The sequence below is a fragment of the Lactuca sativa genome, chromosome 8, assembly GCF_002870075.4.
Source record: "Lactuca sativa cultivar Salinas chromosome 8, Lsat_Salinas_v11, whole genome shotgun sequence".
Classification (NCBI taxonomy): domain Eukaryota; kingdom Viridiplantae; phylum Streptophyta; class Magnoliopsida; order Asterales; family Asteraceae; genus Lactuca; species Lactuca sativa.
This window is the reverse complement of record NC_056630.2, coordinates 237,751,602-237,776,474: the sequence shown is the minus strand read 5'-3', so window position 1 is coordinate 237,776,474 and position 24,873 is coordinate 237,751,602. Positions and strand designations below refer to the sequence as shown.

The following is a 24,873-nucleotide window of genomic DNA, read 5'->3' as shown; positions in this document are numbered from 1 at the left end:
TTTAAATTAATCAATCATCAACATTGTTAAAAATAATATTAAACAGATAATTATATTTAATTTTAGTAATGAGGAATGTAGATTGATGTCAATGAATAATATTGTTCGAAATATTATGTCAAAGTTAATGTCAATAATATAACCATTTTAAACATATATTATTCAACATTTTAACAATATATTTTTAAACTACGATGCGCAATGCGCGGAAATTCGTCGAGTATACTTATAAAGGAAGCATTTTTCCTTATACCACATTCATTTGAAACTCCCATGCATTTTTCCTTTTACCATATTCATTTGAAACTCTCATGGCTTTTCGATTTCTTTCTAATAATAATTATATTTTGGTTAATTAGGTTATAAAATATCAAAGCTAAAGTATATTCATATATAAACTAAATTTCAATATTAAATAATATATTTACTTCTACTCATAAAGTTATGTTTTATAATTTGTAACATATTATACTTCAATTTATTAGTTTAAAAATATTATTGCATGTAAACCATTATCATTTTAAAGATATAATTTTGGAACAAGTTGTATAAATATTTAAATTATTAATTTAAATATAACATTATATGGTCAACTTAAATATAAATTTTAATTTAACTTAAACAACCCAAATAATATTTTGTAAATAGTTAAAACTGATAAATCGTAGTGTTTTTCAAATAATGATCATAAGTTGGTTAACAAGGTTAAATAAATTGTAGTGATAAATGCAAAAACTAAATTGTCATCTCAATTTAACTAAATTATTTTCTAAAAATATTTTTATAATCGTTAAAAGTTTTCAAATAAGTAGCTAAAAATAACTTACAATAACAATAGATAAAAATAACTCCATATACATGATTATATTATTACCTTTAAAATAAAAAAAATAATATTTGATGTTTTAAATAATTATAATAATAGAAATTAAAATATTAAGCAAAAAAATTGAAAAAATTAATTAACAATAACAACAACTATAAATAACATTAAAACATATATTATATTTAACTTCATACATGTGTAACTCGCGGGTCGATGTCATTCAAACGATTAAGATTATGAATCTATAATAAATGTATATATATTATCATATAATTCAAAATAATCAATATATTGTATCAATTTAGTATACGAATTATTATATCAAATTTAACAACGACGTTATTGTTTTATATAAAAAGATATATATTTGTAAAGGCTTCAACTATGTAGGTGTTTCTGCGTATTACAATGTCAACTTAAATATAAATTTCAATTCCACTTAAAAAATCAAAGAATATTTTGTTAATAGTTAAAAGTGATAAATTGTAGTGATATGTAACAGCCCGGAACCTCAGGTATTATTAAAATTATGTTTTTGGGGTGATTTAAGAGGGGACTCGGCGAGTTGGTGCCTAGACTCGCCGAGTAGGATCGCGGACTTGGTCGCGGGTCCGCGACTGGACTCGACGAGTCCAGATATGGACTCGGCGAGTCGACGCTGTTCAGCAGAAACCCTAACCGTTCAAGGTTGGGACGTATAAAAGGGGTCCATTGGCCGTCATTGTTCGTTTTGCCTTCTGAGAGGAACCCTAAATCGATTAAGTGCAGCAGGAGCAAGGATCTTAGGCCATTATTGGTTAGAGAAGAGTGGGTGTGCAAGGAAGAGGGAGGATTGGCTAAAAGAGCAGCAAGGGGGTCACATTCTGAGGTTGGGAATACAGAGAACACATCATCCAGGTAAGAATTCGTGTTTGCTCTGTTATTTTGATGTAATTATGAAATTAGGGTTTATAGAACCCATTTAGTGATTTGATGAAGAAATGCCTTGTTACCCCACGATTATAGTCTTGTATTAGGACCTTTAGAGGTCCAGAAGGTCCCATGCATGTGTACTTCGGGACGAGACCTATCCCAGGAAGCAGTTACTCGTCTGCATGGCATGGACTCGCCGAGTTGTTCTTCAGACTCGGCGAGTAGCTTGAAGATGTGCTGGGACTCGCCGAGTTGTTCATCAGACTCGGCGAGTGGAGTCGGGGTGGCCCCGCGATTCTTCCACGAGGACCTCGTCGAGTCAAGAGGTATACTCGACGAGTAGAAAGGGAATATTCAGGAATCTGTGAGGACGACTAGACTCGCCGAGTCGCCTTGGTACTCGCCGAGTCCAGTCGGGTTGACCGTTGACCAGAGTTGACCTAAGTCTGACTTCTTAGGGATAGTCACATTTAGCTGATATGAGTGTTAATGAGTTATGTAATGTGATAGGAGGGTTGTAGCTCATCGGTTTGTGCACGAGTGATTTCAGGAGTTGCTAGCTTTCAGCACTTACGAAGTGAGTCTTCTCACTATACTGTACCCGGAAGGGTTTGACTGTGTGATCGGAAGGTCAAGTATGTTATGTATTATGTTTATGTGCTATAAGTGGTAAGTTAAGTGTTATATGGATATGTATGCTATAAGTGGTAAGTTAAGTGTTATATGGATATGTATGCTGTATGTGGTAAGTTAAGTGTGATATGTGCTATGTATGATATGTGGGCCGGAAGGCAATATGTTATGAGCCGGAAGGCGATTATGTTATGGGCCGGAAGGCGTTGTAATGAGGACCAGAAGGTCAGGGCCTGGAAAGGCGTATGTGTGTAAGTGTATATTGGGGAACTCACTAAGCATTTATGCTTACAGTTGTTGTGTATGTATGTATTTCAGGTACTACTAGCGAGGACCGTGGGAAGGTGCCGGCATGATCGATACACACTGAAGATTGTTTAGGATCTTGGGAGTTTGAATAAATGTATTGACCGAATAATTAAACTATTTATGCCTTGTTTTAATGGAAAATATTATGTTTTAAAAATGAAAAATTTGTTTGAAAAATTTGAGTTGTTACAATTGGTATCAGAGCCTTGGTTTGAGGGATTCGGGTGCACCTTCGGGGGTAACTGAACTCAAACTGAGGATTTGAGGAAACTTTTCAAATAAAGGCATAAACTTTTGTAAATGGTTTTGTGGTAAGCAAGAAAGAAGCAGTGTGTACGATCAGTCAGCGCCCGAACGGTAAAAGATCCCCAAAATACCTTACAATATTATATGATATGAATTGTCATGCATGCTAGAAGACTAGGTATTCATGTTAGGACTAGAGTGGCCTGATTTGTGATGCCTTAGTCTAGGGAAGTTGCCTATATGTGATGCTTTGCTAGTATGCGGGTAGCTTGAGCGTATCAGAAGTAGAGTACTCACTATCCGAAGTTTGGGGAGGAGGACTTGGGATGAACACTGATGCGGTGTGGTCGGTAGTATTGGGCCCGTACTACCGAGGACACCGGGTAAGTGGGAGACCCAAGTAAGAATCCCTGGATGTCGGGGACGGGGTAGGGTCGCGTTATCGAGTGCAATTACACTTGATAGAATCTCTGATAATTTTATGTTGTATTTCAGAGATACCATGGTTAGACCGCGACACGGGGCGAGTACGAGCGGTGTGAGTGACGAGGATATTCGTCAGATGATCCACGAGGAGGTGGCGGCGGCGATCCGGGCCGAGATCCCGGAGATGTTTGGGTCTATCAAGACCACCCTTATGGAGACGTTCGACGAGCGGTACGCCGCATTGACTGAGGCTGCAACCGCTGCAGCTACCGCAGCTGTGGCCGCTGCTAGGCCACAGGGGGGTGATTCATTGCTGTTCCGAGAGTTCAGCAACACGAAGCCACCAGAGTTCGACGGAACGCAGGATCCGATTGCTGCGATGAGGTGGATCGCAGATATAGAGGGGTGCTTCTACACTTGTTCATGCCCGGAGCACCTGAGGGTACGGTTCGCTTTGAACCAGCTCCGTCTGGGAGCCAAGGACTGGTGGAAGTTCGTGACGGCGAACTTCACTTTAGCAGAGACTGCGGCAGTGACATGGGAGGGGTTCACTACCATGTTCAGGGATGAGTACGTTCCCCCGGTGGAGCGGGAACGATTGGTTCAGGAGTTCTTAGCCCTCAAGCAGGGTACTGATTCGGTGGCGGCGATCACGCGGAAGTTCCACGAGAGGGCGATGTTTTGCCCTGAGCTAGTGGCCACAGAGCAGGCTCGGATGAGCCGGTACTTGGGTATTCTGAGGAGGGAGATCCGGGAGTTTGTGTCAAACTCCACTTACCATACTTTTGCTGAGCTTCAGGCGAATGCCAGGAAGCGTAAGATCGAGTTAGAGACTCAGGCCAGGGAGGAGGCCGAGTCTCAGCAGGCAGACCGGCGACCGGCTCAGTCTCAGCCGGCAGCTAAGCGGATCAAGTCCGCCGATTCGAGGACGGGAGGCTCGAAGAACCGCACTTGCGTAAAGTGCGGTAAGGGCCATGATGGGGCGTGTCGAGCCGGTGCTTGCTACAAATGTGGCAAAGAGGGACACATTGCTAGGGAGTGTCCCAAGGGATTTATGGTTTGCTTTCATTGCAACCAGACCGGCCATCGGAAGGCCAAGTGCCCTCAGCTTCGTCAGGGATCTGCACCTGTTGTCAGGACTACTGAGACTCGACCAGTGAAGGTCGAGGCCCCGAGGGCTCGTGGGAGAGCCTTTCAGCTGACTGCGGAGGAGGTCCGCGCTGCGCCCGACGTTGTGGCAGGTATGTTTTAATTCATGTACTTATTTTAATGTCAAGATGTTATGCTTATGTTATTATATGCGTAGGTACTTTTCTTGTGAACTCTGTGCCTGCCTTAGTGTTATTTGACTCGGGTGCGAGTAGGTCCTTTGTGTCCTTAGCCTTTAGTCAGCATATTGGTGTTGGTCGTGAGTCGTTGAGTCGACCTTTGAGAGTCTCTATAGCTGACGAGAAGGTGATTTGTGCTACGGAGGTTCTTCGGGGTTGTGTACTAGAGATTTTCGGGGTTGGATTCCCGATTGACCTGATTCCTATCGCGATGGGGGATGTCTGTGTCATCGTGGGCATGGACTGGCTGAGCCGGTTCGGCGCTGTTATCGACTGTGAGCGTCAGTTGGTGACTATACGAGACCCTAGAGGGGGAGTTCTTTCGGTGTACGGCGAGGGTACCCGTTCGGGATCAGCTTTTTGTTCGGCCGCTAGGGCGAGGCAGTGTCTACGGCAGGGCTGTCAAGGTTTTGTGGCGTATGTGATGGATACGCGGAAGGTTTCCGAGAAGCCGAAGTCAGTTGAGGAAGTTCCGGTGGTGCGCGAATTTTCAGATGTCTTTCCCGAGGAGTTGCCGGGAGTACCGCCTGTGAGGCAAGTAGAGTTTAGTATTGATCTGGTTCCGGGGGCAGCACCTATTGCTAAAGTGCCCTATCGTCTTGCACCTCCAGAGATGCAAGAGTTGTCCTCGCAACTCCAGGAATTGCTGGGGAAGGGATTCATTCGGCCGAGCAGCTCGCCATGGGGAGCACCTATTTTGTTCGTCAAGAAGAAGGATGGTTCACACCGGATGTGCATTGATTACCGGGAGTTGAACAAGCTAACGGTCAAGAACCGTTACCCGTTGCCGAGGATCGATGATCTATTCGATCAGTTGCAGGGAGCATCTTGGTTTTCCAAGATCGATCTGAGGTCGGGTTACCATCAGGTGAGAGTGCGGGATGAAGATGTCCAGAAGACAGCGTTTAGAACGCGATACGGGCATTATGAGTTTGTGGTGATGCCTTTTGGACTCACCAATGCCCCGGCTGTGTTCATGGATCTCATGAACAGGGTATGCAGGCCGATGTTGGATCGGTCAGTGATCGTATTTATCGACGACATTCTGGTGTATTCGAGGTCGAGAGAGCAGCATGAGGAACATTTGAGGGAGGTCCTTGAGGTATTGAGGTCGGAGAAGCTTTATGCAAAGTTCTCCAAATGTGAATTCTGGTTGCGGGAGGTCCAGTTTCTAGGACATGTGGTTAATCAGAAAGGGATATTGGTCGACCCGGCCAAGGTTGAAGCGGTGATGAGTTGGGAGGTGCCGAAGTCACCCTCTGAGATCAGAAGTTTCCTTGGGTTGGCAGGGTATTATCGGAGATTTATCAAGGATTTCTCCAAGATTGCAGTGCCACTCACCAGATTGACCCGGAAGGGTGTTACGTTCTCATGGGGGCCCGAGCAGCAGACCTCCTTTGAGACACTTCGCCAGAAATTGTGCGAAGCCCCGGTATTAGCTCTCCCAGAAGGGATGGAAGATTTCGTGGTATATTGCGACGCATCGATTTCGGGATTGGGTGCAGTGTTGATGCAGAGGGGTCATGTGATAGCTTATGCATCGAGGCAGCTGAAGCCTCATGAGGCGAGATATCCCACGCATGACTTAGAACTGGGGGCAGTAGTGTTCGCTCTCAAAATTTGGCGCCACTACTTGTATGGGGTTCGATGTACGATATACACGGACCATAAGAGTTTGAAGTATTTGATGGATCAACCCAACCTAAATATGCGTCAGAGGAGGTGGTTGGATGTGGTCAAGGATTATGATTGCGAGATCCTGTACCACCCAGGCAAGGCTAATGTGGTAGCCGATGCATTGAGCCGCAGGGCGGAGAGCACCCCATTGCGAGATGTGTGCTTGAGACTGACCGTGATGACTCCTGTATTGGACGATATTCGTAGGGCACAGGCTGAGGCTGTGCGACCAGAAATGCAGAAGAAGGAGCGGGTTGTGGGGTTAGTCTCAGAGTTTGTCAAGGATGGTCGAGGCCTTATGACGTTTCGGGGTCGGATTTGGGTGCCGTTCGTGGGAGGTACGCGTGTTACGTTGATGGAAGAGGCTCATAAATCGAAATTCTCGATCCATCCCGGTGCTACAAAGATGTATCTGGATCTAAAGAAGGAATATTGGTGGCCCTGTATGAAGAGGGACGTGGCATGGTTCGTTGAGAGGTGCTTGACCTGCCGTAGGGTTAAGGCTGAGCACCAGAGACCGCATGGCAAGTTACAGCCATTGGAGATCCCCGAGTGGAAGTGGGAGCAGATTACTATGGATTTTATCACCAAATTGCCGAGGACTGCTAGGGGAGTTGACGCAATTTGGGTGATCGTGGATAGGTTGACAAAGAGTGCACATTTCCTTGCCATCAGTGAGAGTTCCTCGGCGGAGAAATTGGCGGAGATATACGTTAGAGAGGTGGTGTCTCGGCACGGGGTGCCGATCTCAATTGTGTCAGACCGTGACGTGCGCTTTACTTCTAGATTCTGGAAGAAATTCCATGAGGAGCTGGGTACTAAATTGCATTTTAGTACCGCATACCATCCCCAGACAGACGGTCAGAGCGAACGGACAATACAGACGCTGGAAGACATGCTCCGAGCGTGTGTTTTAGACTTCGGGGGTAGTTGGGATGCGTACTTGCCATTGGCAGAGTTCTCCTACAACAACAGCCATCATTCGAGCATTGGTATGCCACCTTTCGAGCTGTTGTATGGTAGGAGGTGTCGGACTCCCATTTGCTGGGGGGAGGTGGGACAGAGAGTGATGGGCAGCACGGAGATCATACTCCAGACGACAGAGCAGATTCAACAAGTGAGACAAAGATTATTGACTGCCCAGAGCCGACAGAAGAGTTACGCAGACAGACGCCGATCCGAGCTTGAATTTCAAGTCGGCGACTTCGTTCTCCTGAAGGTCTCTCCTTGGAAAGGAGTGATTCGATTCAGGAAGCGGGGCAAATTGGGGCCCCGGTACATTGGGCCATTTCGTGTGATTGCAAGAGTAGGCCGGGTAGCCTATCGGTTGGAGTTGCCAGCGGAGTTGGGTCAGATCCATGACACTTTTCATGTATCGCAGTTGAGGAAGTGCATAGCCCATGAGTCGGCAGTGGTTCCATTGGAGGATATTCAGGTGGATGCGAGCCTGAATTACGCGGAAAGACCAGTGGCTATCAGGGATCGGAAGATCAAGGTTCTGAGGAATAAGGAAGTACCACTGGTGTTGGTTCAATGGCAACACCGTAAGGGATCAGAAATGACTTGGGAACCGGAGCGTGAAATGCGGGAGCAGCATCCGGAACTATTTGCAGAATGAGACTTCGAGGGCGAAGTCTAATCCAAGTGGGGGAGAATTGTAACAGCCCGGAACCTCAGGTATTATTAAAATTATGTTTTTGGGGTGATTTAAGAGGGGACTCGGCGAGTTGGTGCCTAGACTCGCCGAGTAGGATCGCGGACTTGGTCGCGGGTCCGCGACTGGACTCGACGAGTCCAGATATGGACTCGGCGAGTCGACGCTGTTCAGCAGAAACCCTAACCGTTCAAGGTTGGGACGTATAAAAGGGGTCCATTGGCCGTCATTGTTCGTTTTGCCTTCTGAGAGGAACCCTAAATCGATTAAGTGCAGCAGGAGCAAGGATCTTAGGCCATTATTGGTTAGAGAAGAGTGGGTGTGCAAGGAAGAGGGAGGATTGGCTAAAAGAGCAGCAAGGGGGTCACATTCTGAGGTTGGGAATACAGAGAACACATCATCCAGGTAAGAATTCGTGTTTGCTCTGTTATTTTGATGTAATTATGAAATTAGGGTTTATAGAACCCATTTAGTGATTTGATGAAGAAATGCCTTGTTACCCCACGATTATAGTCTTGTATTAGGACCTTTAGAGGTCCAGAAGGTCCCATGCATGTGTACTTCGGGACGAGACCTATCCCAGGAAGCAGTTACTCGTCTGCATGGCATGGACTCGCCGAGTTGTTCTTCAGACTCGGCGAGTAGCTTGAAGATGTGCTGGGACTCGCCGAGTTGTTCATCAGACTCGGCGAGTGGAGTCGGGGTGGCCCCGCGATTCTTCCACGAGGACCTCGTCGAGTCAAGAGGTATACTCGACGAGTAGAAAGGGAATATTCAGGAATCTGTGAGGACGACTAGACTCGCCGAGTCGCCTTGGTACTCGCCGAGTCCAGTCGGGTTGACCGTTGACCAGAGTTGACCTAAGTCTGACTTCTTAGGGATAGTCACATTTAGCTGATATGAGTGTTAATGAGTTATGTAATGTGATAGGAGGGTTGTAGCTCGTCGGTTTGTGCACGAGTGATTTCAGGAGTTGCTAGCTTTCAGCACTTACGAAGTGAGTCTTCTCACTATACTGTACCCGGAAGGGTTTGACTGTGTGATCGGAAGGTCAAGTATGTTATGTATTATGTTTATGTGCTATAAGTGGTAAGTTAAGTGTTATATGGATATGTATGCTATAAGTGGTAAGTTAAGTGTTATATGGATATGTATGCTGTATGTGGTAAGTTAAGTGTGATATGTGCTATGTATGATATGTGGGCCGGAAGGCAATATGTTATGAGCCGGAAGGCGATTATGTTATGGGCCGGAAGGCGTTGTAATGAGGACCAGAAGGTCAGGGCCTGGAAAGGCGTATGTGTGTAAGTGTATATTGGGGAACTCACTAAGCATTTATGCTTACAGTTGTTGTGTATGTATGTATTTCAGGTACTACTAGCGAGGACCGTGGGAAGGCGCCGGCATGATCGATACACACTGAAGATTGTTTAGGATCTTGGGAGTTTGAATAAATGTATTGACCGAATAATTAAACTATTTATGCCTTGTTTTAATGGAAAATATTATGTTTTAAAAATGAAAAATTTGTTTGAAAAATTTGAGTTGTTACATGATAAATGCAAAAAGTAAATTGTAATCTCAATTTAACAAAAATATTTTCTAAAGATATTTTTATAATCGTTAAAAGTTTTCAAATAAGTAGCTTAAAATAACTTATAATAACAATAGTTAAAAATAACTCTATATAAATGATTATATTGTTATATTTAAAATAAAAAATTAATGTTTGATGTATTAAATAATTATAATGATAGAAATTAAAACATTAAGAAAATAAAATTTTAAAACATTAATTAACAATAATAACAACTATAAATAATATTAACCAATATATTATATTTAATTTTATTCATGTGTAACTCGCGGGTAGAAGTCATGCAAACAATTAAGTTTATGAAGTAATAATATATATATATATATATATATATATATATATATATATATATATATATATATTATCATATAATTCAAAATAATCAATATATTATATCAATTTAGTATACAAATTATTATATCAAATTTAAAAACAACGTGATTGTTATATTATAAAAACATATATTTGTAAATACTTCAATTATATAGTGTTTATGCGCAATACGCGGACATTCTCCTAGTATACTTATAAATGAATAATTTTTTTTCATCACATTCACTTGAAACTCTCATGCATTTTCATTTAACCACATTAATTTGAAACTCACATAACTTTTCAATTTCTTTTTAATAATAATTATAATTGGGTGAATTAGGTTAAATAAATATAAAAAATAAAGTGTAATCATATATAAACTAAATTTAAATATTAAGATAATATCTTTACTTCTACTTATAAAGTTATATATATTTTTTTATCTTTTAACATATTATACTTAATTTATTAGTTTTAGTATATCGTTGGATGTAAACCATTATCTTTTTAAAGATATAATTGTAAACAATTTTTATAAAATACTTAAATTATTAATTTAAATATAACATTAGATGGTAAACATAAATATAAATTTTAGTTTAACTTAAACAGCCCAAATAATATTTTGTAAATAGTTAAAAGTGATAAATTGTAGTGTCTTTCTAATAATGATTATAAGTTGTTTAATATGGTTAAATAAATATCAAACCTAAAGTGTAATCATAAATAAAGTAAATTTAAATTTTAAAATAATATTTTTACTTGTACTTATAAAGTTGTGTTTTTAACTTTTAACATATTATACTTAATTTATTAGATTTAATATGTTGATATATATAAACCATAATCAGTTTAAAACTATAAGTTTTGGACAGTTTGGACAAAATACTTAAACTGTTAATTTAAATATAACATTATAGTGTCAACTTAAATATAAATTCCAGTTCCACTTAAAATACCCATTGAATATTGTGTGAATAGCTAAAATTGATAAATTATAGTGCTAATGCAAAAAATAAATTATAATATCAATTTAGTTAAAATATTTCATAAAGATATTTGTATAATCGTTAAAAGTTTTCAAATAAGTAGTTTAAAATTACTTACGATAATAATAGTTAAAATAGCTCTATATAAATGACTATATTGTTATCTTTGCAATAAAAAACAATATCTGATGTTTTAAATAATTATAATGATACAAATTAAAATGTTAAGAAAATAAATTTAAAAATATTTAATTAACAATAACAAAAACTATAAATAACATAATTTATCCATATATTATATTTAATTTTATTCATTAATAACTCGTGGGTAAAGTCATTCAAACGGTTGAAATTATATAGTTATAATAGATGTATATATATTATCATATAATTCCAAATAATCAATATATTAAAACAATTTAGTATATGAATTATTATATCAAATTTAACAAGAACGTTATTGTTATATTTAAAAAAACATATATTTGTAAAGATTTCAACTAAATAGGTGTTTCTGCGCAATGCACGGGCATCCTCCTAATATACTTATAAAGGAAACATTTTTCCTTTCACCACATTCATTTGAAACTTCCATCTATTTTTCCTTTTACCATATTTATTTGAAACTCCCATGACTTTTCAATTTCTTTCTAATAATGATTATAAGTTGGTTAATAAGGTTAAATAAATATAAAACCCAACGTGTAATCATACATAAACTAAATTTAAATATTAAAAGAATATATTGTTGTATGTAAACCATTATCATTTTAAAGCTACAACTTTTGAACAATTTGTATAAAATAATTAAATTGTTAATTTAAATATAACCTTACATGATCAACTTAAATATAAATTTTATTTCAACTTAAATAACCTAAAGAATATTTGGTAAATAGATAAAAGTGATAAATTATAATGTTTTTCTAATAATGATTATAACTCGGTTAATACTGTTAAATAAGTATCAAACATAAAGTGTAATCATAAATAAAATAAATTTCAATATTAAAATATTTTTCCTAAAGATATTTTTATAATCGTTAAGAGTTTTGAAATAATTAGTTTAAAATAAATTACAATAACAATAGTTAAAAATAACACTATATAAATAATTATATTGTTACCTTTAAAATAAAATAAATTGTTTGATGTTTTAAATAATTACAATGATAGAAATTAAAACATTAAGTAAATAAATTTTAAAAAAATAATTAAGAATAACAACTATAGATAACATTAAAGCATATTTTATATTTAATTTTATTAATGAGTAATCCGCAGGTAGAGGTCATTCAAAAGATTGAGATTATGCAATTTTAATATATATATATATATATATATATATATATATATATATATATATATATATATATATATATAATTGAAATTAGAGTAAATTTCATGAATGTTTCCTATGGTTTAGAGTAAGTTGCGTGTTTGGTCCCTGACTTATTATTTTAACTCGGAAGGTCGCTACTATTTATTTTTGTTACACACATGGTTAATGTCTTACCTAAAAAGTCTATTTTTTCCTTGATTTTTTAATTTATTTAAATAAACACACCCCAACCCCACCCACCCTACCCCCTCACCTTACCTTACCTACCCCACCATTTTTCTCTATTTAAATAATAGTTTTTTTTTATGTAAGATGGGGACCAAAAGCTTAACAAAAACAAACAGTAGGGACCAAACGGATAAAAAAAACAAGACAAAACTTCAAAAATGGTCCCTGTGGTATTCAAAAATTTCAAGTTTGTTCCCTAATTTACAAAAACCTCACGGAAGGTCCCTGTGGTTTCAAAACTTTTAACATTTGGTCTTTTCGGCTAACTCCGTTACCATTAAGTCAGTGGCATTTTTGTCATTTCACTATATAGGTACCATTTATGAGGTATTCAATTACTTTTTTTTAAATAAATAAATAAATAATATTTAATATGCAAGGATTCCCACCCCCTCTCCCTCTCTCTCTCGCTCTCTCTCTCTCTCTCTCTCTCTCACACACACACACACACACACACACACTTACGATTCCACACGGTCGCACCGCCTTCTGCCATAAAATCACCACTGCCATCACCTCCTTCCCCATCGGAAACGACAACCCAGCCACCCATCTTCCATCCCGTTATCCTTCACTACCGAGAAACACCACCACCCCCAAAGGCGGTGTTGCTGTTGTTGTAACCCAAACACCACATCGAGTGTGGCCTGTTCGAATTGAGATCCAATCTTCTTCTCCAGGCATGAAAGTATACACTTTCAGTTTTGTGAAGGAACATTTCATTCACGTGTTTCATCGAGCACCTGGAGTGCATTGTTCTAGTACTCCTTCATTTTTTGATTTATTTAGTAAGAGTTATCACTATTGGAAGCATACAATTCCAATTTTCTGTCCAGAGACATCCAATTTAGCAAATAGATGAACATGTATAGAGATGGGAATAAGAAATTAAGGAGTTGGAATTAAAATAAGGTAAAATTGTAAGAGACTTGGATACAGGCATGAGGAATGTAGGTGCTCTGCTTATCCATTATCATTCCTTTGACCTGATCCCACTCCTCACATTCTTGTGCTTCTTAGTCCTCTACCAATCTTCCCAATTTCCTTCCAGAAAAGGTAATTTTGCATTGTAATTGATTAAAGCAGTAGAAGGTGGTGGTAGCGGCTGGAATCATGGTGGCAGCATCAGATGGAGGCTGTAGTGGTGGCCGTAGGTTGCTCCGGTTGCCTTTCTTGCTTCCTTCTTGCTTCTGCTCAGCAGGGATAACGAGAGGGAAGAGCGATGGATGATGTCAGATGATAGATGGTCAGAGTAGGGGTCTTCCAACAGTCACTACGGTGGCGGTGGTGAAGTGGGTATTGCCAATGGTGGGTGGCAGCTCTACTGCCCGGTTATTTTGGCATTCGGTGGTTCACGGCGAGAAGGAGGGGGAAGGCTGCAATGTTGATGGCAGTACAAGTGGGTTAATATGGTCCTTTATTATTTTGGCGGGGAGAAAGAGAGAGAGAGAGAGAGAGAGAGAGAGAGAGAGAGAGAGAGAGATAGAGAGAGAGATGAGACCCCTTGAATATTAATTATTATTTATTTATTTATTTAAAAAAAAGTAATTAAATACCTCATAAATGGTCCCTGTGTAGTGAAATGACAAAAATGCCCTTGACTTAATGGCTAAATGGTAACGGAGTTAGCTGAAAGGACCAAATGTTAAAAGTTTTGAAACCACAGGGACGATCCGTGAGGTTTTTGTAAATTAGGGACCAAACTTGATATTTTCGAAAACTACAGGGACCATTTTTGAAGTTTTGTCAAAAAACAAATAGTAAGGACCTTCCGAGTTAAAAAAATAAGTTAGGGACCAAACACATAAATTATCTTAAACCATAAGGACCATTCATGTAATTACTCTGCAAAATAATCAATATATTATATCTACTTAGTATATGAATTATTATATCAAATTTAACAATGTTGAAAAAACATATATTTGTAAAAATTCAGCCATATAAATGCTTCTACACATCGCACAGGCATTCGTCTAGTCTTCTCTAATAAATGAATGTTTTTTTTGCCACTTGTCACACTCTCATTCATTTTGCCACATGTCATTTTGTGGTTATTTTGAATTAATTTTTATTCCATATATAATTTTGTGGTTTTCCTATTTTATTAAATTCCATATGGTATTTAAATTTAATAATAAATGCATATCAATTTCATTAATGAACTTTCCTTATAATTTTAAAATTTTAAAATAAAATGTGATTAATTTGCTTTGATTATTTTATTTAAATGATTTTTTTAAATTTAACATAGAAAAAAAAACACTTTAATTTTAGTAATTCAATATTTTTCTCATTTTTCTTATATATTCAAATTTCTCAAATGTTTATACATATTTAATTATTTTAAATACACCCATGTAATACATGGGCTCACACCTAGTCTTCTCTAATAAATGAAGGTTTTTTTGCCACTTGTCACACTCTCATTCATTTTGCCACATGTCATTTTGTGGTTATTTTGAATTAATTTTTATTCCATATATAATTTTGTGGTTTCCTATTTTATTAAATTTCATATGGTATTTAAATTTAATAATAAATGCATATCAATTTCATTAATGAACTTTCCTTATAATTTTAAAATTTTAAAATAAAATGTGATTAATTTGCTTTGATTATTTTATTTAAATGATTTTTTTAAATTTAACATAGAAAAAAAAACACTTTACTTTTAGTAATTCAATATTTTTCTCATTTTTCTTATATATTCAAATTTCTCAAATGTTTATACATATTTAATTATTTTAAATACACTCATGTAATACATGTGCCTCACAACTAGTTACATAATAAATAGAAAATAGATATAGAGCAATGACAACTGTACAAAATACTTTTTATTAATAATTAATAAGGGAGATATACTTCGCATATTAATTGCAAAGCCATGCTCATTTGTGTTGTGCCTCTTCAATTTAAAGATTTTATGATATTCTTATTAAATATAAATTAATAGACAAATAGATTGAACAAGAAAAAAGGAATCTTGACAAAAATAACATTATTTATTTAGGGTTTGAAGACAGCTTCACCTTTAAAGCCTATATTTAATGTTATTTTCAAAACGTGTACAAGTTGAATACAAATTGAGAAATTAAATATCATTTTATTTTATTTTTTTACTTTTTTTTTAATGATTTTTAATGTTGATAAATGTAATTAAAAAGAATATTAATTTTATTAATTATAACAGTGTGATGTTGATTTTTTTTTTTTTTTTGCAAGGATATTTGATTTCCCATTCAAATTATTTTCTCATACAACTTATTTAGGTTTCAATACAAATCGATAAATGATTATTTTAATCCATATTTATTGCAATCTTTTTGGACGCTCAATTATCCTCAGTCGCACAATTATCCTACTACTGTTTTGCATGTCTCAAGCAAAACGCTTTTATCCTCCCAATTGCATCTTCAAGTACTTTCGGTTCTGAAGCAAAACTCACTCGGACCCAGTTCTTCAAACCGACAGCATACCCTACAACGACATTATAATACACCAATTAATACACTAATATAAAGGAAGGACCACTATTTGCGTTTAGGATTGCGAGAGATTATGAGGGTGTCTTTTACCTGGAAAAAGGATCATCGATTCCTCTTTAGCCAACTTCATACAGAAGTCTGTATCATCAACTACATCATCAAAAGCTGATATATTTATCTTAACCTGCAGAAGCAGATCATATGGATTATTTAAAAACTTCTATGTAGAACCAATACTAGTTACATTATGATAAATCTTTACCATGGCAAACATTGAGCCCTCGGGTTTATGTGGGCATTCAAGAAGGGGTATCTCCTTAAGTCTCTCATAAAACAAGTCCGCTGCCTCCTTTAGTAACTTGTTGATGTTCAAGAAGAACGACTCTGGTGTGTTCTCCATAATGTGAGGAACTGCCGCCTGTAGATGGTGGATAGATCATTAAATTAACTGAACATGAAATTATACTCATTAAGATCGAAGACTGTGGAATCATATACCTGAATTACAGTGGGTGGGTCTGCTGTTAACTCGAGACAACTCTTTATGGAACTAGAAATCTGACACGATCATAAATGTACCACAAAAGGAAAACTTGATATGTGCTCTAGAAGTAAAGAAAAAATATGATAAATGTTCAAGAAAGAGGCAAGAAAGAAAAAAGGAATAGAGAAAAACCCCAGTTTTGTGAAGAATGCCAGTAGGATCAGTTATTGCTATCCAACCAAAGCGCCAACCTGGAACAATCCATCGTTTTGATAATGTCCCAAGCGTCACCACTGGTGCTATATCTCCAAATACTCCCATGGGGATGAATGGGTTTTCTCCAAAAACTTGATAGGCATAAACTTCGTCCGCTATCACCAAAATCCCAAGTTGTCTTGCTATTTCTGCTATCTTGAATTATGGAAAAAAAGAAAGAAGTGTAACAAAAAGATCAAATAAACCTGTCTTAACGTTTTTCTTTGGTTTGACTTGTTATCAACCAAAAGGTATCACATAAAATTTATCTTGTCTTTAAAATCTAAAGTACACGCAATAATCACCACACCTTTTGCATATGCTCAAATGTGAAAACGTTTCCACAAGGATTCCCTGGGTTAATGAGAACTATAGCCACCGTGTTATCATCTGCCAAAGCTTTGACACCATGAATATCAACTTCCCAACCTTTCTCAGCGATGAGATCAAAATGACGAACCTCAAGTAGATTACATCGACTTTGAGCTTCATATAATGAATAGTTAGGTCTAGGAAAGAGTATATTTGCACCGGGTCTAGCAAGAACTTTTACTAAAACTTCGATAGCATGGTTTGCTCCAACTGTTAGAAATATGTCATCGGTTGTTAACTTGTAGGGAAGATCTCTTGATAGATGCTCCGCAACAGCCCTATTATCGAACGAAAAAGATAGTTTAAGGCGTGTTCCCAAACCTCAAGAGCAAAATCAAAAGGGAAAATGACTTAAAAGCCCAACAAAGTTTCCAAACCATTCAAAAAATCCCAATCATGTTTTGTGTGTTCAAAAAAACCCAACGAACTTAACTTTTTATCTAAAAAGTCCAACAAAGTTCCAAACCATTCAAAAAATCTCAATTTTGTTTTGTTTAAGTTCATTGGGGTTTTTTTTAACAGTCAAAACATGATTGGAGTTTTTTAAACGTTTTGGAAACTTTGTTGGTCTAACAAGTCATTTTCCTGATCCGGTAATAAGTCACGTCATCTATTTCTGTTATTTGACTTTCAGGAAAGTGTAATTTAGTTGAGTTTTTTAGACAAAATGTTAAGTTCGTTGGGTTTTTTTAGGACAGACAAAACATGATTGAGATTTTTTGAACAGTTTGGAAACTTCGTTGGGCTTGTAAATCATTTAAATGAAAAGTATTAAGTTAAAGAAAGGTAGCAAACCTTCTTGCGGGAATAATTCCAACTCCTGGAGCATAACAGTTATACTTGGAGGATCGAATGGCTTCAACAAGTGCATCTTCGACTACTGTAGATGTTTGAAAGCAAGGATAAACAGAAGGATCACCATGTCCAAGATGAATCATTGGTTTTCCAGTCCGTGTTTCATCAATGTTTCCAATGATGGCTTGAAGGATGTTTCTGACTGTTATAGCTGCAGCAGCATGCAGCTCATGGTTCTCCTTGAAACCCCATTCCTGCTTCTCCATTCTTCTTCGTCTTCTTCCACTATATTTCGTTCGTTTAAGATAGAAATCAAGTGATTTATGAGCGCTCAAATGTGGTTGTTGGGGTCAGGTGGGTCCCTACACAACACTACGTGCTTGGACTTGCTGCAGGTACCTGGTATTTTCCTCGGCATCTTCCTGGCATTTACACTAGCATGATGATGGGAGTATTGTTCAAAGCTATTTTGACTCTGGAATATTTATTGATGATAAAAGTTTGAACTCTTCACTTACCTTTGGAGGTGTCTTTTGGCGTGATTATGTTGTCATCTTCTAAGTCACCTAACGATCAAAATAAAAAACAATAAATCTTTAATGATTAAATTGTATATATCAAAATAAGTAAATAACTTTCGCAAATTGTGGTTGAGAGATTCTTTTATTCAAAATCGGAACAAAAGAAGAGAATTTACAAACGTACTACTACAAGAAAAACAATCGTATGTAGTTAATCTAGTCGGTATCTTTATTCTATGTAATTTAAGAAGAGATTTGCTAAGTTGTCGAAAACACCACATTTTTAGACTTAGTGCAATTTGATGCTATTTTTGAAAAATAGCATGTTGTAAAAGGTCATTATCTGACATGTCCTTTATACTGGGAATAACTCTTCCCTAGGCTGCAATTACCTTATGTACTTGTCTGTTTATTGTCGCGTTTAATCTTTAGGTTGCCATTGTAACTAGTCGTTTTTGGACGTTTTCGGGTGTATAAATGAGGCTTTCTTGGAAAAATAGTTCAACAAATAATTTGTTATGCTGATTTTTCTGTATAGATGTTGACTTGTGAGTTTTTTTATTGATTTGATATTTTCTATCGGAATCGAACAATATTGCTAATTGAGGTATCTACTATTTGTTGTTTTATGTTGCATTGTTTGTATGATCATGTCAAATAAGTGTAATTTTGGTACCGATAAGAGTAACCTGATAGGGAAATTCAACGGATTGCTCAAACGATGAAACATATATATTTTTGTTTGTGAAAATCTTTCCTGATTGAAAATGGAAAATGATATAATGGAATTAGTGGAAATGAATTATGTCAATTTAAATTATTTGAGTGTTTGTTTTCATTGATGCGTTGTAGTTTTTATTAAATGCATTATGTAAGATACACGTTTTGAAATAGTGTTTTGTAAATTTTAAAAGTGAATAATATTACGAAATATTATATAATTATGAGTATTGAGTTCTAACGGATAGTTTTTACTAGAAATGAAATAGAACTATGTTTAAAATCACTTGGAAAATATTGAAAGTTTTATGAGATCCAATCTAAAGGTAAATATTGAAATTTAACGAAAATATAAAATTCGAAATAAGTAGAATTTTATTATTGAAATACTACAAATAAAATGACATATAGTGACATATATTTTTAGTGGCATATGGTTAATGTGCCACTATATCTGGTTTTTAGTGACACTGCACTTATTATATGCCACTAAAAATTAATACATTTAATGACACTTAATCTTTTGTGTCACTAAATTCCATAGTTATTAGTGGCATAATGACTTGATATACCACTAAATTTTTTTTTTATATTTATTAAAAATACCGTATAGATAATTCTTATAATAACTAAAAAATTTTAATTATAATATTAACAATTTATTTTATATTTCTCATTTAAAACTAGTATTACATATTTATGTAAATTTTTTATAATTATTAATTAATTTGTGTGTTTAAAATAAAATCAAGAATCAAGTGTTAATTTACATTTCCATGGGAAGAATGTCTTGAAATTAATGGATGTCCAGATAACTAAGAACACGTGTAATGTGCTCAAAGCGCATCAGCGGAATAATCTGAATGCACGCTGCCGCCGGATCAACACGCTGCCGCCGGCCTGTGCTTCGCTGCTTCTGCTATTGTCGTTGCTTCTGTGATTGCCACCGCTTCCTCGATCGTCGCCGCTTCCTCGATCGCTCACGGTTAGGTATTTTTGTTGCTCAAATAACGTATTACAGATTTCATTTGTTGGTGAATTGGAAGTTGTATATGCTCGATTTGTTGCAAAATCATTGCCCAAATTGCTAGGGTTTATCAAATTTGAATGATGGATCTTTTGCTATTTGTTCAGCTAATTCCTTAATGCTAGGGTCCTGTAAAAAAATTATCACTACAGCCTCTTTTCTTGTGTTCCTGTTATTTTTACCATATAGTTAACAATCAAATAATCAATAGAAATAAATAATAAAGGATATTAACAGATAACAGATGGGTTACCTGAAGCAATAGATATAGTTAAAAAAGACGATTTACCTTCCAGCAACTTTGTTGGAGAATCATATTCATCAATCAGACCTTGTTCCAGAACCAAAACCATATCACTATCAAGCACAAAAGTGATATGTTGTGCAAGTGTTTGCTGAATCATTCCATCAGTTGTTGTGTAAACTGATGCAGTAGCCTCATCAAGAACCAAGAATTTGGTTCTCTTGAGTAGCACAGGCCCTAGAGACACCAGTTACCTTTGACCCACACTCCTGTTTTCTCCATTCTCACTCACTATAACATTTTGTTATAAAAACTGTTAGTTAGATACATAGAGTCCATGATTTTAGCTTTTAGAAAGAAAAGGTAGACTCCAAAAGTCCAACATATACCTAATGAGTCAAGCTTCCCTTCCTTGCTCCTCACTTCATCTTCAAACTAGCACTTATCAAGAACCTGAAGTAACAAACATGGATAGATTCTACTCATTCTAGCATTACAAAATGTTTGAATGCAGTGAAATTTATATTTATAGTTTTGCAACCTCCCAAATCTTATCATCTGTATACTTTTCAAGGGGATCCAAGTTGCTTCAAATAGTTCCTTCAAACATGGTAGGATCTTGAGGAATTATGCTCAACTTTGAACGAAGATCATGATGTCTGATTGTTGATATGTTAATTCCATCTATGAGAATCTCTCCAGTCGCAGGGTCCACGAGGCGGAAGAGTGTTTGTATCAGAGTTTATAACTTATTATTTTTTGTGCTTCTTGACTTGTTACAACTTTATAACTGATTCCATCCATTCCACCTGTACAATACAAATGGAATGGAATTGAATTCCACGGAAAACAGAATGTGATGTAATTATTTTTATTCTTATTGTTGACTTGTTTGATCTATAGAGAAGAGTGACAGGTGGCGATCTCTTGAGACTACTAAAAGATATTTATCATCATGTGAGAATTCCATCCGAGTGACTGTTAAGATGTGAGACTGTAATCTTCTAACTCCTTTCGAACTACCAACTTCCCATAGCCATATTTCCGCCACTGAAGCCAATTGAGCCCGTAAAAGGATTGGAATTTAGTTGTTGGCATGATGGAATGGAATTGGTCATTTCATTCCTTTGAGTGATTCAATAGGTTTTTGAGATAAACCAAGAACGGACATAGTTGCCCCTAATGCTTTAACATCATCAACTTGCAAATCTTCAAATTCATATAGACATGAAGTTGCATGATTTAATATTTTCAAGAATGATAATGGAGCTTCAAAAACCCTAGCAACTCTCTCATCAGCCCCACTTACAAATTTATAATTCCTTTTTCCTTTAATGATTGATAAGCAATTCCTTTTTCCTTTCAAAATAAATAATATCATTTTCCCTTTACAGCACTACCAATATCATCTCTCTTTCCATTTCTTTATTTCATGGTAAGTCTGTTCACCTCCATCTCCATTTAGCTCTCAATCTCTCTTCTGTGCAAAACACTAAAATGCCCTCCTCATCGTCACAATGATGATTTTTTATGTCTATTGTAGATAAATGATTTTAACATTGCGGAGAAAGCGGAGGACATTAGTTACTATGCAGGTTTTGTTGGTAAGCAACTTTTCCTCGTTATGTTTAATGAATCAATAGAACAAGGTGATACATTGCAAAAAGATATAAATACCCTCCTCATTCTCAGAAGTGTATTTCATATGTTTATGAATCTTATGAAGGGTCTACATATATGATTTGAAGGGCAATGACATATGTGTTTTGGGGAGTGGTGGCTGATAGATATGATCGCAAACCAGTTATTCTTTTGGGCACATCAACAATGTTAGTCACTTCTTCACTTAAATTGTTTGCTTAATCCGTTTTTTTTTTCTCATAGTTCTTGTGGTTTTAATCTTTTCAGGGTTATTTTTAACACACTTTTTGGTGTTAGTGTAAATTATTGGATTGCTATTGTTACAAGGTTTCTTCTTGGATTTTTAAATGGGATACTTGTACCAATAAAGGTATTCCTTTTGGCATATTTAGTATCTTCAAAATGTGAAAAGTTACAAAGTTTTTAATTTTTAACTTTCTATGAATATATAGGCATATGCATGTCAACTTTTCCCTGAGGAACATCAAGCCTTGGGATTGTTAGCTGTAAGCAATTGTCTCATTTTATTTTCTTTCTTTCTTTCTTAATACGTAATAAGATTCTAATTCGAAGTTGATGTATTATTAGAAACTCGTTATTGTCTTTATAGAATAATACACAACATGAATATTTCTATTGTCCCTTTTATACAAACATGATATATCTATGAATGGTGAAACTTGCAAAGTTCTTTATTTATGGTTTTGTACAATATTTTCTTTTTAATATGTGAGTAATATATTACAGATTAGTACATCATGGGGAATAGGACTCATCATTAGCCCAACTTTGGGAGGTTACCTTGCACAAGTTTATATCTCTACTTGTATCTTTATAATATATGCTCTGTACCAATTGAAAATAACATCTACAAAATTGATTAAAAGAAGGGTATACATGTCCATTCACAACTTCAACAATAACAGGTCACAATCTTTTAATCATAATCATGCAAAAACAGATTGGATTCTATAAGTCAGTAAGAATCTAATAGACTTAATTTCTCTTTTACCATTAGTAAGCATAATTTGCTTATCTCGAAGGGGATTAGTTTTACAATAATTGTTCTGTTTTTTTGTTGATTCTTTTTTGTCTTTTTGTTTTTGGTTTAAATTAAGCTTGCAGAGAAATTTCCTTCTCTAGTATCTTCAGATTCTCTATTTGGGAGGTGACTTACTTATTTCTTAATAATGATTATATTATTCTTGATTTACTATTATTATGTTTTTAAGTGGCAACAAATTACAACTTTGACTTGTGATGCAAATTTCAATATTTATTGCCTTGCCTTTGTATCTCTATTTTTGCACTTTTTGTGGCCATTGCTGCATTTTGGCTTCTGGTATGCAATTTAAACTCTCTGTTTTTCTTTTACATCCAATTTTTTTTTTCTTATTTGGACAATGTACTTTGAAAAATGAAAAAAGGAAAGAAAATGCATTCGATTGTAACTGTGAAATTGCTATATATCTAGAGGATATTGCTATAACTTGGTAGATTTTTCAACATACAATATGCTTTAATATGAAGAAATGAAAGCAAGATGCTTTAATAAACAAATGAATAAAAGTAGGTTGTTAACTCATTTTCTTGAATTGTAGGAAACATTACATTTTCATAAAAAAAAATGAGTTGGAGTCTGCTTCATATGATATTGAGAAAACACAAATGAAGGAAAAGATTCAAGTTTAGGAAGCCTCTTGAAGAACTGGCCACTAATGTCTTCTATTATTGTCTATTGTGTTTTTTCACTTCACGACATGGCTTACTCAGAGGTAAGCAACTTTTTACCCTAGCAACTCTAATTCACTTAACCAGAGAGCATCTTCTGAAAGTCATCATAACGATAGTAATCATTTTTATGGGCTTTTGTCTTTCCTTTGTTCTTATAAATATAATTTATTTGTGTTGAGTGTTATATTATTTATTTTCTAAACTAAGCCTTATTTCACTGGATTTTGGATTATCTTTGTTTGTTTTTCGAAAGGGAATTGCTAGCATTGATTCTACAATATGAGATAACACAATTTATTCAACCTATAATATCTTTGTTTTTTATTTTATTTTATTTTTATATGCATGTTTTAACTTTGGTCATTACTTTATGTGCCATTGTAGCACGTGTGTGGCCTAGCCCATAAAGGCCATGCGGACTTGACGTCATCCCCTTTAGCATGTCCTTAGAAATATTTGATATACATAGATATTCGATTCAAAAAGTTAAAAAAATATTGATAAAAAACAATGAAATTTTTGATTATTTTCAATGTGATACAATTTAATTATTTGTTTTATGTTATATTATAAATGAAATTGTATTGTAGAAAATAAAATTGTTACTAAAATCTTAAAATATGTAACTAAAAATAGCATGAATTTTTTAAATCACATGAGCTTGTAATGGCATAAAATATATGCCACAAAAATTTTTCTTCTGCTATGACACATAAAAAATGCCACTACTTTTATTGTGGTAAATAAAAAGTGCCACTAAAATCTTAAAATGTGTAACTAAAGTAACATGAATTATTAAATCAAAACAAATTTAGTGGCACAAAATATGTGCCACAAAAGAAATTTTTTTACTATGACAAATAAAAAAGTGCCACTGAAAGCCTAAAAACTGCAGCAGCAAAAACAAAAAGTGCCACTAAAAGGTTTTAGTTGGAGCATTTGTAGTGACATTTATTAAGTATGCCGTTGATTCTTTGAGAAACCTTTAGTGACATTTTTTTGGGCTTTTAGTGTCACTTTTTGTGTGCCACTAAATGACATATTTTTTGTAGTGAAATTTGTAAAAAATATCGTTAGAAACATTTAGGCGAAAACCTCATCATTTGA

At 35.6% G+C, this 24,873-nt stretch overlaps 1 protein-coding gene and 1 pseudogene across 1 annotated transcript; one reads left to right on the top strand and one right to left on the bottom strand.

Annotated features, from left to right (window-relative positions):
* Positions 1 to 15,714: 15,714 nt before the first annotated feature.
* LOC111906714 (nicotianamine aminotransferase 1) lies at positions 15,715 to 18,284 on the bottom strand. Its single transcript, XM_023902486.3, has 7 exons — positions 17,880 to 18,284; positions 17,023 to 17,362; positions 16,650 to 16,868; positions 16,472 to 16,531; positions 16,236 to 16,391; positions 16,064 to 16,157; positions 15,715 to 15,965 (listed from the first exon to the last, which is right to left on the bottom strand). Exons 1-7 carry the CDS (start codon positions 18,143 to 18,145, stop codon positions 15,850 to 15,852), a joined length of 1,251 nt encoding a protein of 416 aa, XP_023758254.1. The 5' UTR covers positions 18,146 to 18,284; the 3' UTR covers positions 15,715 to 15,849.
* A 1,635-nt stretch (positions 18,285 to 19,919) lies between these two features.
* On the top strand, positions 19,920 to 24,049 carry LOC111906694 (protein ZINC INDUCED FACILITATOR-LIKE 1-like; annotated as a pseudogene).
* Positions 24,050 to 24,873: the final 824 nt, after the last annotated feature.

What these genes read in the sequence shown, in the direction of transcription:
- LOC111906714 (XM_023902486.3), bottom strand. Translation starts at nt 18,145, where the DNA reads ATGGAGAAGCAGGAATGGGGTTTCAAGGAGAACCATGAGCTGCATGCT. An exon ending in CATTTGAGCATATGCAAAAG is followed by an intron (nt 16,869 to 17,022) that starts GTGTGGTGATTA and finishes CCATAATTCAAG; the next exon opens with ATAGCAGAAATAGCAAGACA. An exon ending in GCATTCTTCACAAAACTGGG is followed by an intron (nt 16,532 to 16,649) that starts GTTTTTCTCTAT and finishes TGATCGTGTCAG; the next exon opens with ATTTCTAGTTCCATAAAGAG.